The 15708-nt window shown below is 38.6% G+C and overlaps 1 protein-coding gene across 4 annotated transcripts in view; it reads left to right on the top strand.

Annotated features, from left to right (window-relative positions):
* Positions 1 to 15708, top strand: part of CPEB4 (cytoplasmic polyadenylation element binding protein 4) — a 67204-nt gene that overhangs the window by 38760 nt on the left and 12736 nt on the right. Inside the window, exons 3-5 of one of the 4 annotated variants that reach the window (XM_019838717.3) lie at positions 2436 to 2486; positions 12299 to 12322; positions 14042 to 14215. In XM_019838717.3, the coding sequence (XP_019694276.1) occupies positions 2436 to 2486; positions 12299 to 12322; positions 14042 to 14215 (249 nt within the window). The remainder of the gene's footprint in view (positions 1 to 2435; positions 2487 to 12298; positions 12323 to 14041; positions 14216 to 15708) is intronic. The other 3 variants (XM_011285394.4, XM_006927910.5, XM_003981256.6) reach the window with 3 other exon arrangements.

Here is a 15708-nt window from a genome sequence, read left to right as displayed (position 1 = left end):
AGAAGTCCGAAGAGCAGGAAAGGTGTCAAAGGTCACCTACCTTGGCGGTAAAGGGTAGGATCTCCTCAGAAGCTGTGTGTTGAGGCAAACTCAGAACTGAGTTAAGGACATTTTTGTGCCTGTCAAGTTGAAATATTCTTCTTGTCTCTCTCTCCTTAAAAGAGATACCCAAAAGGTGAGTTTCTGATAAGGTGGAACTTGGCTTGTGTAAACTGGGCCAGCCAGTTTGGTCATTTGTCTTTTTTGGATTCTCGTTGTTGGTTATCCCTTCTTGGCGTCAGATAAGAGGCATTTAGTTTATATGGAACAGTTCCGGTTTCACCTGGAATGTTAGCATTAAAAAAAAAAAAAAAATAGAATATCTTCTTAGAAGTAAAACATTTCCTTTTAACTTCGATTAATACAGTTAAATACTTTTGTTTCTGTGTTGACTTACATCAACTTAAAAAATGAAATGGTAAATGAAAATGGTATGTATCATAGTGCTCTTATTTACTAGAGGGTTTTTGCAGCAATAAAATTTATACGTGTGTCCCATTACAGAAAATCAGCTGCTACTTTGAGTTAACTGATTCAGAAACACTACTCACCCGCCCCTGACTTTTTGAACAGTTAAGGTCATGTTCTTTTTCCAGCATCACCAGTCTCTGCTTTAAAAAAAAAAAAAAAAAAGAAAAAAAAATGCTTGTGACAGATCATACGATCCAGGCTTATAGTTAAAAGCAGTTTAGACGGAATTCGCCCGACTTGGATACTTGGCTGTGTATATTAGCGTTAAATAATTGAGCCAACTTTCATGAAGAAGTTGAATATCAGAATTAACTTTTACCTCCTCCTTTCCTATTTCCATCCCTAGCTTCAGTCTAACTAGGAGCAAACTGAAATTTAAGTGAAATAATTAACAACTTAATAATAATCCTTGTATTTGGCCTTAAAGTATAGGAAAATTACGAAGTCCAGATTTTGTTTCATATTAGACTCCCAAGTTTTGGACATGGGTTAACTGAAGCTATTCGCAATAGAGCACAGTTTTCTTTTTTCATGGCATGAGGTCGTTTCTTTGGAGACTATTTCAAAGAAGCAGAATTTGAGAAATCGAAAGATAGTTGGGGCCTAAAGTTCCTTTCTGAGGAGTTGTGAATATATGGCTGGTGGAGCGATAGGACCACATATTGGCTCTGGTTCCCATAGTGTTTCCTGGAGCTAGATAGAGCCTCCTGGCTTGTTGGAAGGCTTGCCTCAGCCTTAAGGCGTGCGAGAACCTCTGCTTACCCACTTTTCCATACCTTCGGAGAGTCTGCTGTGATTCTGTGGGATTAGAGTTTAGTGTGCTATTTCCTAATGAAATGTCTGTAGTTAGGAGTCAGTTTTAAATTCTCACACTATTTCCCGATTTACAAAGTGCTGACCATGGTAGATAATTAACAGTCACGTTCTCCTATTCGTTCTTTAGACTTGTAGAGGGTTTTCCGCCATTCTTAGGAAGGCGGGTGCAGATGAACGTGTAGAATATGGAGACTTAAAACTGTTGCCCCGATGATGTTTATAATTTACAGAGTAGGACTAGGGGTATGGTGTGTACCCAGAAGTAGTGCATGGTACTATGTGGTGTAGATATTTAGAAACTCCTCCAAAACAGAAATGTAATTCCTTATAAATGGAGAGATCCACCCCACTGCTGTTTCCCTCCCTTTATTTGTGGCTACCAATTTAGAAGATGCTGTGGCTTCCAAAAATTTTAGTGCCAACCCAGCTTCTCTTCTGATGGACATCTTGGGTGTCCACTGTAGGTTCAGAACTAGATTTTGAATCACCTCAAAATCAGAAGTAAACCAACCCGGCATTTATTGAGCACCTATTGTGCTCTGGGCATTGTGCTCTGGGCTTTGATATTTTCTGTCACATGTAAGTACAGTGATATGTTTTGCTTACCTTCTGTGCATTTCCTCCCAAATGAGAATTTAAACCTATTAGTGTGTCTGTACATGTAGTTATAAGCCTGGGCTTTTGTTATGAATTATATAGAGAAATCTTCCTGCTACTTATGTACTTTTAAAAAAGCACCAAAAAACTGCACACCTGAAAACTTTCACACTTATGGAGCAAAAAAACTATCATGATGAGTTTGTGTTAGAACATAATGTGATAAAGGAAATTACTTTGTGTGGGAATTTGGAAATTAGAGAGCAAATAGTTAAATATGAGGGATATTTTATTTTCCCACTTTCAAACTTGCCCTTTTTGGATGTTTGTGAACATACTGATTGACATGTCCTCTGACTCATTGTGTTCATTAGCACAGCAAAGTTTTATCCCATAATAAAGCTTTTTAAAAATACCTTACCTATTAAAGCTATTAATTCAGCTTTGTTACAAATACGTTTAAACCATCTATGAAAAAAATAAATTTAGTAACGGCCTTCTTTTACCTTCAGGTCGTCTAAACTATTCATATCCAGGATCCGATAGCTCTCTGCTTATTAATGGTAAGTGATAATTGATTTACCCTAGCGAAGTTCACAGAACTGAACCAAGTTAGTCCTAGATGAGAAAATATAGTAGGTATGCTTTGACCGGTGGAAAAAATGACATTAGTTTGTTCTGTAATCACAATTGCAAGTTGCTATTAATCTATTAGCTGTATAATGAATAATTATGTTTCCTCCTGATTGTGGCAGGAACTTTTTAAACTTTGAGAACCAACTGATTCTCTGTCTTGAAACTGGTGACAGGATAAATGAGAATCACATACTGATACATAAAGAACGGTTTAATCTACCCTTAGATTCTGTGGAGTGACCTTTGAAATGTCAACATAAAAACCATTTCCATGTAGTTAGAAGAATGTTCCAGGGGGAAAGGAGGGTAATCAGAGATCTGAAACCAGAAAAAGCAGCCTGAGACCACAGGGCTTGACATTGTGAAGGACAAGGTCATTCACTGTTGGCTGTCTAATGAGAACAAGAAGGATGAAATTTTATTGGCCTCTACAGTGCCTTTGGTAAATTCTCCTTTCTGGTTCTAAATATTACCCCATTGTACTATCGAGTTCTCTTTTATGCGCATTTGCTGAAACAGACTACCTTTCACCAGGAAGGGGCATCTACTCCTAGAAGGAATTAAAGAATCAAAAAGTGTCTGTTTTGTTCTACTATCGTTTAATTGGGTAGAATTCAAAAGACATATTTACTTCTTTTCTACTCATCCACTATTGAATATGGATCTTAAATTTGTGTGTTCACAATGCCTTCTATCTGCCAAAGTTTAAGTCCCACCATCTCGAAGAAGTATTCCCTGACGAAATAGCCATATTCTTCTCATCATTCCAAAAAGGAAATCAAACCAAACAAGCAAGCAGAAAACCAACACACCACCTTGTACTCCTTGTCCATGGTATATCATGAATGGAGGATTACAAATTATTTTTGTGACTGGATCTGCTTTTATGTTTGAAATCAGTATTCTGAAGGACATAGGATTGTTGAGTCAGGAAAAGTGAAAAGAAATTTGATTGGTGAGAATTGCGATGGATGCGTCAGATCCTCTGGAGACCGTACAGTTGATAAAAGCCTCACTTATTATCAGACTCTTCATGCTACAGCTACCAGAAATAATGTCAAAATATAATACTTCAGCGTAAATGTGTGTAGACCGAAAACCAAACCCAGTGGTGATAATGACATCGGGATAAGGGGGAAGAATATAAGGGGTTGCCATTACAGCAGGATCTTAGCTTTTCTTGTGGAACGAGTTCCAGAGTCTGTGTGCTGGAAATGGCAGTGAACCCAAGATTTGAGATATTGATGTGTGATCTTAGGCAAAGTGGCCAAGTCTTCTTTGTCTCACTTTCCTCATGCAGTTGCTAAATTAGATCATTTGCCTCTGGGGTCCATCTTTGTTGAGGCGAGACTCTCTCATGGGTTTTCTTTAAAGCTAAATTCACTTCAAAATTTTTAGAGTCTAATATTATATATATTTCCTCCTCCCCCCTGCCATTAATATCCTTTTTTTTAATGAATAGATTAGTTTTTGTGACCCCTACTTGGCAAAGAAAAATAAGGGTAACTTTCTCCCCCAAATAATTATATTCTGACATTTTACGGGCCCACAGACTCTATGGTTTTTGCTGTTACATTCATGGAAATTTTGTTTATTAGATATACTGGCTGAGGTTAATATGGTCTCAAACTGAAAGGTAGGAAGATAAAGAACAAAGAGATGTCAAAGAGGGAGAACTTACTGGTTCCTTAAGCAGGATCGCAGAGTGGGGTTATGACTACCGTAGTCTCAGATCTAGTGTTCATCTCAGAGGGTCCTAGAACTTGATTTTGTCAGATTTGATCAAGTGTCAGTTTTTAATCACCAGCCAACTAGGACCAGATGCCAATTTATACATTTTTAATACGGAATAAAACTAGGTTGACCGGATGCTGGAGTTGGCTGACAGGGTCATTTTCTCCCCGGTAGCAAAGTCCAGATTATAGCAGATTACTTTAAAATCCTGGAATTGAAACAAAGTGGGGACGGAGGGACGTTGAGGCAGTTTTCAGTCACCTTGATTAGATGTGGGCATTGCCTGTTCTCTTCAGTCAGACTTATGAAGCATCTTCTATGGTGGATTGCTTCTATAGATAAATTACTCTTATTCATGTGTTGAGTTTTTAGTAACTTTGCTGTCAATTTAGCTCATGTTTTGGAAATCTAGTGTAAAGCATTAATTGTACTTAATGACGATAAACTCACAAATACTACCCATTTCACAGAATTGAGATGAAGATGAAATGCATGTAAACCACTTAGCATAATACATGGCACACAGTCAAATTAAAATAATTAGAATGGTTAGGAATAGATGCTAAAAATTTGTAAGGAAAAAACAAGGGATTAAGAGGAGTCTAAGAATTGTCTATAGTTGACCATGCTTTCTTTGTCTGATTATTAACAGAGGGGCGCCTGGGTGGCTCAGTCGGTTAAGCATCCGACTTCAGCTCAGGTCGTGATCTCGCGGTCTGTGGGATCGAGCCCTGTGTCAGGCTCTGTGCTGACCGTTCGGAGCCTGGAGCCTACTTTGGATTCTGTGTCTCCCTCTCTCTCTGTCCTCCCCCCACTTCTCATGCTCTCTTTCTGAAAAATGAATCAACATTAAACAAAATTAAAATAGATAACATGAAACTTACTGTATTCATTTTGAATTACAGTCCCTTCCTGTCTTATGTCCTTGCAGTCTTTTCTGAACACTGAAGATAACAGCCTAGTTCATGGTGCTGCTGTATATTCATTATTAAGTTTAAGACTTTAAGGAACTATAGGAGCTTTCCTTCCCTGCCCACCATAAATCATCTGTTCATGTTTTAAAACCTTTATAAAAGTGGTTATGTAGCTATTCGACTTTGTGTAACCTGCAGTGTTTCAGAGTTTTTTTCTTCCAAGCCACTGTTGAGTGGCAAGACATTTCTCTTTTGTTCAGATAAAAATATGTAAGAATTGTTTACTCTTTCTCCCATGAATCTCTGAATTTCGACTGATTTTTATCGTACAATTTGTTTTGAAATTTTCAGGCAACCTCCAAGTTCTTTTTGGAAAAAAGTAGGGTTTAAATCCTCAATAAATAAAAAGAAAAAAAGATTCAGGATGTTCAGAGTGGTCTACCAGCTTCAACAGTTTATATTGAGTTTATATTGGAGTAGTGTTGGGATTTGCATGTACAGAGATAAAAAGGGCTTACTCATCTGGTAGATCAAATTACTTTTTTCCCCCTTGGCCATGCTCAATCATCAGTTTTCATACTATGCAGTGACCTTCATATACCACTCATGACTTTTAAAAGACACTGCAAGTATAATTCAACAGATAATAATTGATAACTATGCTAAGAATGTTGTAGTGCACATTCTGGGGGAATTATTCAATTTATTGCCGTTATCAGTTGTAGAGATTTTTTTTTAAGGGACATTCACAGGGGAAATCCTTGGGTTTTAAGTGTATAAAACCCCCAAACTTCGTAGCTACTTTCTGGATGCCGTATTCATTTGCTAGAGCCGCCTTAACAAGTACCGTAGGCTGGTGGTTTAAACAGACATTTTTTTTCCTCGGAAGAAATAAACTCCAGCTTCCAGTCTTGGAGGCTAGAAGTTCAAGATCAAAGTGCCAGGAGGGTTGATTTCTTCTGAGGCCTCTCTCCTTGGCTAGATGGCTGTCTTCTCTCTGTGTTCACATGATTTTGCCTCTGTGCATGAATGGTGTCCTAATTTCTTCTTATAAGGACATCAGTCATTTTGGATTCGGGCCTACCTCAATGACCTCATTTAACCTTAAGTACCTCTGTAAAGATCCTGTTGTCAAACATAGTCCCATTCTGAGGTCCTGGAGGTTAGGACTTTAGCATAGGAATTTTGAGAAGGGGACACAATTCATCCCAGAACAGACACCTTTTCCAAATAAGTTTTATGTAATAGGAATATAGTTAGAACATCCATTTCATGGTTATGAAAAGCAAGCCTGAAACTGACTCAGTTTCTCAGCCAAGTCAGAAAGGAGCTTAGGCCAGACTCTCCTCAGGTCCTTCAGATTCCTTGGTGTAGCTTTGAGACAGACATCAGATTAAAAGATTAATTTTCCCTTTACCCATCTTGAGAATTTATTTTGCCTGAGAAGACTAACGTACAACTACCACCACCTCTGTATAAAAGTATTCGTGCTTGATACTTTTTTTTTTTTTTAATGCGTATTTATTTATTTTTGAGAGAGAAAGAGAGTTCAGGCAAAGCTGAGAGCGCAGAGCCTGATGACGGGGCTTGAACTCCTGAACTGTGAGGTCATGACTTGAGCTGAAGTCAGCTGCTTAACCGACTGAGCCACCCAGGCGCCCCTGAGCTTGGCACTTTTTTTTCCCAACCTCCCATTCCGCTGCTTCAGCCCATAGGATTAACTGCTTCCAAAATAGAACTTCTGGCAGGGAAAGTTAGAGAATAACAGCGGAATATATTAGGTTTTAACAGATTCATGTATGTATTTCCTTTTCTCTGTGGATGTCTTTTACTTGGAAGCATCCATTAAAATATTTGTTTGTCCCAGATAGGAGATTCGTAAGAGATCTTTTAAAGGTTAGCATAGAACAACAACTCTTAATTATAGTTCTTTGGAATGAGAGGAGGAAGATTGTTTGCTTAAGGGTTGCAGGGCGGTGGGGTGGGGGTGGGGGGGGGTGGCGACATACACAGAAATCTATGAAAAGAGAGAGGGTATAATTTACCCAGGAGAAAAGTAGATTATAGTCACTTACTGAAAATGTATATAATATGGTTCTAGTTGCTAGAATAAGGAGCATGTTGAAAGATGCCTTCCTGAAAAAGATAATATGAAAACACTGTAAACTCTAAAGTGCTCTGCGGTTGTTAGCCTTAGAATAGTAATGAAAAGCCGAGAGTAATTATTGAAGACCAACCTCAGAATATAGACACATGAGTTTACTTTTGTGGAGGGAGAAAATTACTATTTACTGAACATCTGGCTATGTGGTCATGATATATACATAGGCTATCTTTTGTTATTCTCTAATCAGCTCTCCATTTTTATAAAAAACTGAGGGTTGGGGATATAGAGAAACGAGAGTCACATCCTCTGCCCTTCTCTAAAATAGCTCTTCACACATAATATATTTGTCTCATCTTATCCGTGTCTTTGAATATCATACCAACAAGTTAGCGTAAACACAAGCCAACGTGACGTAGGAGATTCTAACTGTGAAACGTAGATTTAAAATTTGGGACACTGCGTCCATTACATTAGGGGTAGATTTATAAAATGATTTAAAATGATTCTTTGCCTCTTTGTTGAATTGTAGGCCCCAGTCTTTATGATGATTGCCTGCTTTTTGGTTCTACCATCTTCATTCTTTTAGCTTCCAGCCTTTGATTTATATCTTTTTAAGTGACTACAAATTTGACTAATTCCCCTACATACTTTTTTTTTTAGTCCTGTTGGAAGAATCTGTTGTTCGATAACATCTCTTATTCTGAGCCCTCTCCCCTTGTTTTTCCAAATAGAATTGCTATCTGTGTTCTCAGCTTGGGGGCAGTGAGAGTTGTAGACCAAAGGCCTGAGGTAGGCCAGAGTTGCCGGAGTGTGATCAGTCTTTCATTGCCTCCTAACACGTAGTAATCTCTTATCCCTCATGGCCTAAAGCCTCTTCTTTACAAAGTTGCTTTTCTTTAATGTATCATTTGTTTGTTTTTAATGTCAGTACCAAGAAGAAAACCAAAAACGATCTGTGAGCGAGTATAGTAATGTAGTTGATTAATGTAAATAATACAGAAAAGGATAAAACAAGAAGTGAAATCCTTCTTTCTTTCCCCATGCCAGTTTTTCTCCCTGAAGGTTCTTGTGGTTTTTAGAAAAAAGATTTATGCAAATTCCCACATACCTATTTGTATTTTCTTTATTTTTAAATTTACACATTATGAACCATACAGTACACACATAGGCAACTCATGGAAACTCTCTGAGAGAGCTTTAGATACCAGCACATGAATATTTGCCACTCTTAAAATGGCTACATGCTAGGTATTTACTTCTTAAGATTGTTTCACTGTTATGGATACTTGTTTCTTTTTGACAAGAAACGAGAAACGTTTGACAAATGAGAAACAATGAGAAAAAGATACTTTATAAGAAACAAATAATATTTTCATTTAAAAAAAAATTTTTTTTAAATGTTTATTTATTTTTGAGACAGAGACAGAGCATGAATGGGGGAGGGGCAGAGAGAGAGGGAGACACAGAATCGGAAGCAGGCTCCAGGCTCGGAGCCATCAGCCCAGAGCCTGACGCGGGGCTCGGACTCACGGACCGCGAGATCGTGACCTGAGCTGAAGTCGGACGCTTAACCGACTGAGCCACCCAGGCGCCCCAATATTTTCATTTTTATAATGATCTATAGAAAAAAGATCTGAAAAGTCTATCTCTACCTTCTTTGCAAATCTAGCATCCCAGAATACTGGAATGTTACTAGAGGGAGTTTAATGATGAATGTAGGGCATTTGTAAGCAATCCTGTGGAGACATTTTGGAGAGAAAGGATTTATCAATAGATCTCCTAACAGCATGCATCTAGAAATCATAAAAATTGATAGCTATGGGGCACCTGGGTTGTTCAGTCAGTTAAGCATCTGACTTTGGCTCTTCAGGATCTGGCGGTTCATGAGTTTGAGCCCCGGGTCGGGCTCTGTGCTGACAGCTCAGAGCCTGGAGCCTGCTTGGGATTCTGTGTCTCCCTCTCTCTCTGCCCCATCCCCACTCATGCTCTGTCTCTCTCTGTCTTAAAAATAAATAAAACATTAAAGAATAATTTATAGCTACAATGTTTCCAGTCCATTTAGAGCATTCTTGAATCATGTTAATACTGAACATGAAATTATTGAGGACTTTATAAGTGAAAACTAAGAAATTATAATAAAAGTAGGTAAACATATAAATAGTAGTCATTTTAAATCATATGGGGACTAGAAGATTTGTGTGTAATAATAGCATGCATTTTACAAATATCTTTAACAGTGTACCCTTTGAAAATTAAAGGAAGAATCTGGGCAGAGTTCATTTCAGCCAACTTAGCTAGAATTTTCCAAAGTGTAGATTTCTTTATACATATTTAAGTGATTTTTTTTTTTTTTTTTTTTTTTTACCCACCACTTCCTTGGATGTTTGAGAAACATGAAATAATATGTAACATTTGATGATCATGAGATTTCAAATCTGACATTTTCCTCAATAAAGTGGCGCAGACCTGTGTTTCAAGTATTCCATCATCATAATCTTAAGCCAAGTATAATTTGAAATAGTTGGGAAAAAGATGCTTGTTACATCTTTCCTATGTAGGATGAAGTGGCACCATTTACTACTCTGTTAATATCTGGGTTCTGGTTACATAGGTGTATTCATGTTCTGGAAAATTCATTGGACTCTGTACTTAATGATCTGTGTACTTTATTTTGTCATGTCAAAATCTGCATTAAAAATAATGTATGATTAACAGCGCAATAATAAGTGGAAATAAACATTCTTCTCTTCTGTGTTCTAGAATATCATTGTTTTTATCTTTTGGCACTAATTTATATTAATTTCCCTACCTCATTTGACAGTTTTTGTGGTTGTAAGCGTTGTGTGCCTATCCCTTATTTTTCTCAGTGTGGGAAAGCATTTCTGAATAGTTTTCATGAATTCTTTTTTTTTTTTTAATTTTTTTTTTTCAACGTTTATTTATTTTTGGGACAGAGAGAGACAGAGCATGAACGGGGGAGGGGCAGAGAGAGGGAGACACAGAATCAGAAACAGGCTCCAGGCTCTGAGCCACCAGCCCAGAGCCCGACGCGGGGCTCGAACTCACCGACCGCGAGATCGTGACCTGGCTGAAGTCGGACGCTTAACCGACTGCGCCACCCAGGTGCCCCATGAATTCTTGTGTATTAACCAGCTTAATTTTGTGGTATAAGATCAAAGTTTGGAAGTATACATTTAAAGATTTTTGAGATTTTATTTTTGCCTTTAATCTATAGCATTTACTGTTCCTGAAACTGTATTTATTTTTGATAAGTGGAAGCTATGAGAGCTTTATGTTAATTTTATAGCTTTTAAAAGTCTACTCTTTTCAAATATTTGTTTTCTTAGAAATCTGAGTGGCATCAGTCAACTTTTTAAGTTTGACGGAACCGAGATTTTCAAATCATTCGTTTTCCCAAACTCCCTTGTCATTGAAGTAGTTATAGGACTAGAATGTTCTTAAACAAGCACCTGTTTTTATATCTTTGTCTTTGCAACCTGTGTCAAGTTAACTGAGAAAATACCTCCCCTCACCCCAAATTTAAGACCTACCAAAGTGAAAACCTAGTTGAGGGAGATTTTATGTGGTTTTAATCCATTTGTTCAAGTATTTTGGTGAAATCCAATGTTACGTACTAGTGGGAGAACATGTATTTTGTGTGAGACACTCTCACTTTGGAAAATACCCACACAGTGCTTCTAAGTTACAACTCCCTTATAACCGAATTAAACATCTTAAGCATTTATTTAGTGGGCTAAGAACTAAAACCCCGACCAGTTTGTATAATGACTTCTTCAAGGTACGACTCCACCTTCTAACTCAAAAATCGACCCCGACTTCCTGTTTGAACACTCCTCTGCAGCCAGGTCCTCACTCGTTCCATGTCCTTCTGTTCTAGGCACCTTTTCCTGACCATGACAGCGCTCCTATTTGCTGCATTGCTAGGCCTGCAGTGCCCTTCCTCTGTTTGTTCCTTAAGGTCTCACATGCCATCCCATCTCCTCCAATGCCACACCCCCTCTCCCTGACTCTTTAATCGGAGCCAGTTGCTTTCCTCCTCTGTTTCTGTTGCACCTAACACATAACTACCACTGCAGTAGGCATGCTGTATTATCATTATTTGCTTATGCGGCTGTCTGGCATTTACGTTTGCTAGTTCTGTGTAGTCAGGGCCGTGTGCTTTGTCTGTAGTGCCCAGCCAGATCAGGCATTCAAGCAATGTTCGTTGAATTGGTTTCAGGTGTTTGGGCAAGCCCGGCTTTTAAGTGCCAGTTGGTTTCAGGGGAGCCATTTTCTCAAAAGCTTCTTGATTGAAAGTTTGTACTGCCCTTTTCCTGATATTCAAGGACATACGTATCAGTATATTGTATGCTTCTCTTAGCCGTAACTACTTGGCAATAAAATGCCAGACCTTTTACTTTTCAGCGTTTGGGACATGGTGGGAAATTTGACAAGGGACAAGAAACTTCCTTTGGCTAAAAGGAAGTTTATAAATTGCCTAAAGATTTCATTTGTTACGATTTTCTTTATGAGGGATTAATCAAGCCATCGTGTAAAATTGCTGTTTATCCTGTAGTGGTGAAAAAGTCTTGAATTAAATATCGACATATTTGCTGAATTGCTAGTTAGCAGGGAATTCTGGGACAATGTAAGATCAGTATGGTAGGAGTCGGTTTAGATCGTGTTCCATGTTACCTAGTTTGGATCCTGGGTGACAGTGATAGCCAAAAACTTCTCTTACCACAAGTAAAATTCAATACAGCTTTACAGTGTTCTCGAAGAACTTAAAAACAAGTCAGAAGGGTGTATTAAATTGACCTCTCACCATCCAAATTCCTTGTTTTTGAGACATTTACTAGGAAATGCGGAGCATAGCCAACTTTTTTCAGTTTCAAAAGCTGGTAGTTGAAATCACAGTTGATTATTTTGACAATGTTTGAAAGGTTGTTTTTGTTTTTTGTTTTTTTTCTCATTTGACATGCAGCAAGGACATATGGGCGAAGGAGAGGTAACATTATTGTTTCTAACTTTTGAATGTACCAGTTGTATTTGGAGAGGACCCAAGTTCACTCAATTTCTAACCCTTGTGGGGAAGGGGGGCGGGGGAACGCACCGTAGCTTTGATCCGTACATTATGTGTCATAGTCAACATTATAGACTTTCTAATTTGAAGGAGTCAGCATGGTAGGATTTGGATTTGAATCAATAATGTCCCCGAATTATAAACTCAACTTCTTTGTATCAGAAGATTTATTTTGCTTTTTTCCCTGCTGAAAGGAATTTCTTAGGAGAAGAACCTTAAGGATCTTTAAAAAGGAAAATATGGGGTGACTAGTCTCAAAGTACCTGATCATATTGGAAGCTCTGTTATACTTGAATACCTTATGTCTACTTTTCTCTACTAATTTCAGCATAATACTGAATGAGATTAGCTACACAAATGACAAATCCTATACATTTCCAACACTGGAGGAAAAAACTCGAGAAATTTTAGAGAATTTAAAAGAACCATTTCCTAGAGGTACCTGAATAAACCTTATTTTTGACGCCTGTGATAGCTCTGCCTTTTTACAAGCAAGGTGGATAGTCAGATAGCTCAACTCTGAAATGGAAGTGACTTTTAAAGCCCATATAGGAAATAACCTCCAAAGTCATTTTTTATCTTCATTACATAGCCCTTGAGCTATAGTTTTATGGGATAAATTCATAGCGAGTACACTGTTATTATTTGCGTTCAGTCAGGAAGGTCGAGAGGAAGGCAAGTGTGGCAACAAAGGGACATCGGAATGTTTCAGTGGAGGAAGAGCACTGACCGCTACATTTCTGTAGGATCTGTGAACAAACTCCTCAGGTAGTACCTGCAAGGAAGTTGGCAGCCCGGAAAGTCCCAAAACAGCGCTCGAGATTCTACAGTTATTTGTAGCTCTGTGTTTTCGCTTATGATTTGCAACGTTCATATTTTGCGGTCAAGTACACAGGGGAATAATGTGAACCGCTTGGGCGTCTCTGGTCTCTTCCGCTTATATTTTCTGTATCATAGGATTTTCAAACCGCACACGTAATGCCTAGTTTTTAGAATTAGCTGGCACCGGTGGCAACTGGTCCTTACTCAAACTGAAAGAAAATAGATCGTTAGCATGCCTAAGAATCTTAAATTCTGTAAGACTAGACAGTGAGGTTGGAGAGCAGCATTAAATGGGTTTCGATTAGAACCCACTCAGGTAAACTAAGGTGAGTGCTCACTTTAAGAATGGACTTGTGCATTTTAAGGACAGTCTTAGAGGAGGTCATACAGGCTACGTCATTCTGTGTTTTTGAAAAATTCAAGTGATCTAGCATCTGCTAGTCCAACTTAATACTTGGTATACATGTCTAGGTTGCCCGTGACCATTGGGGCCCTGCCAAGGCAGTGCTGTCTACTGCCAGCTGCTTCCAAAAGAGAGTGCTCCCTCCTACTATACTTCTAGTTCACCTCCCTGAAGTTTCTGGATCCCAGGGGGCTAGTTGAGCAGTCTTCTGTTTAACCGTGTGCTTTTCTCTCTGACTCCATTGAGACTTGAAAGCGATGGGAATTCAAGAGCCTACCTAAGCGATTTGTTATCTAGTGAGAAAAATAAAAGCAGCAGTTTTGTTGAATCTGCCCTTTTCCTGGTTTCTTGGGTAAGGTAATCGGTGGCAAGGAACATTTGCTGTTAGCATTTTCTTTTTTTCCTGCTTTCTATTCCAGGTCAGTCTTCACTGTTTCCAATGGAAGATGGATTCTTGGATGATGGCCGTGGGGATCAACCTCTTCATAGTGGCCTGGGTTCACCTCACTGCTTCACTCACCAGAATGGAGAGAGAGTGGAACGATACTCTCGCAAGGTGTTCGTGGGCGGATTACCTCCTGACATCGATGAAGGTATATTTACAAAGAACGGTTAACTGCACGGTGCCTACTGTGGCACATAGTAGGTAACTCATAGATGGTGGTGGCTGTTATGATACTAACAATCTTGTCTGACTCCAGGTATTCCGTTTTGATTTGGATGATTCTTTTGTTCTATCTCTCTATCCTGGCAAGTGAGAGTAGTTTACGGAGGAAGGGGAACAGGACTTTGGCAACCAGCTGAAGCAAGTGATTGTGCTAGATGAAAAAGAGTAAACATTGGAAAACCGGCTCAAGGAGTCTGTGTGGGCAAACAGTGCTTGCTGCGTTTTCGTCCGTGCGGGCTGCCTTGGCCAAATTCCACTATGTGTTTTCCTATTTGTTTCCTACCTTTTATGAGTGCCCCAAAAATGTGGTTAATTGAACATTTAAAATCTTAGATTAAGTGTGAGCTTTTGAAAAATAAAGCCTGAAGGAGGACCGCAAGAAAGGGAATCTTCAGGGTTTTATCATTCAAGGAGTATTTTTTCACTTGTCAAATATTTACAGGCTTTTAAAATGCCATGCACTGTTCTTAGGCTTGTTTATAGCATAACCAAGATAGAAAGTCCTTGTTTGCATAGAGTTTCAGTTCTAGTGGAGAAAGGCAGATAAAATAGTGTGCAACCATGTAAGAAAACATCAGAGAGTAAGTGTTGAAAAGAAAATAGTGTGATACTGGGCTATTTTGTGATACGGTGATATCTTCTTAGATTAGGTGGTTAAGGAAATCCTCTTTAGGGAAGTGATATTTGAGCTGAGACCTGAATTAGGAGCCAGCCATGCAGAGATTTAGAGGACTAATTGTCCAGTAATATTTTATTCCTCTGTGGGTCTAAATGACCTAGTAAAGACCCAAGGTGCAGACCATAGAGCAACCATATATCCTTGGTGGTGGTGGTGGCGTTGTTTGTCCTAATCTCTTTTGGTTTCCCAAATTGGAAATGGAAATAAACCAATTAATGTTACGGAGAATAGTTTTCTCTAAAAATCTGTAAAGTCTAATAATAAGGTTTAATGGCTTCCCATTAGGCTGAGATTAAATGTATTGAGTCACTTCATTTTCCTGAAGATGATCAATCTTTTGGAAGGTTGAGGCAAAAAGGTTTCAAAAAGCCAAAGACTGAAATAAACACAGTTCTCTTTTGTTTCGTTTGTTTTGTTTAATCTATGAAGCTGTGTTGGGATTTCAGGTGAGACTGAATCAGTCTCCATCCTGTCCTCAGAGGGCACAGCTTTCCAAGGTGTTCATCTTGGGCTCACCACGTGGTCACAAAATTGGCCTCTCTAAGTAAGCTCCGAAGTGCAGCCTTCTCTTTTCTCTGCCTGGAATCCTCATTTTCCCTAGTACCGTAGATTCTAGGTGGTTTTTTGTTTTGTTTTGTGTTTTAACCTTTTAAAGTCTTTATAGCCCAGATGGTGTTTAATGAGTGAATTACATGCTTACATACAAAAAGAGAGAGACGACTGAATTTTACCTGACCTTG

This window comes from Felis catus, chromosome A1 (assembly GCF_018350175.1).
Source record: "Felis catus isolate Fca126 chromosome A1, F.catus_Fca126_mat1.0, whole genome shotgun sequence".
Taxonomy (NCBI): Eukaryota; Metazoa; Chordata; class Mammalia; order Carnivora; family Felidae; genus Felis; species Felis catus.
The sequence above is the reverse complement of the archived record's forward strand: the minus strand, read 5'-3'. Positions and strand labels throughout refer to the sequence as shown.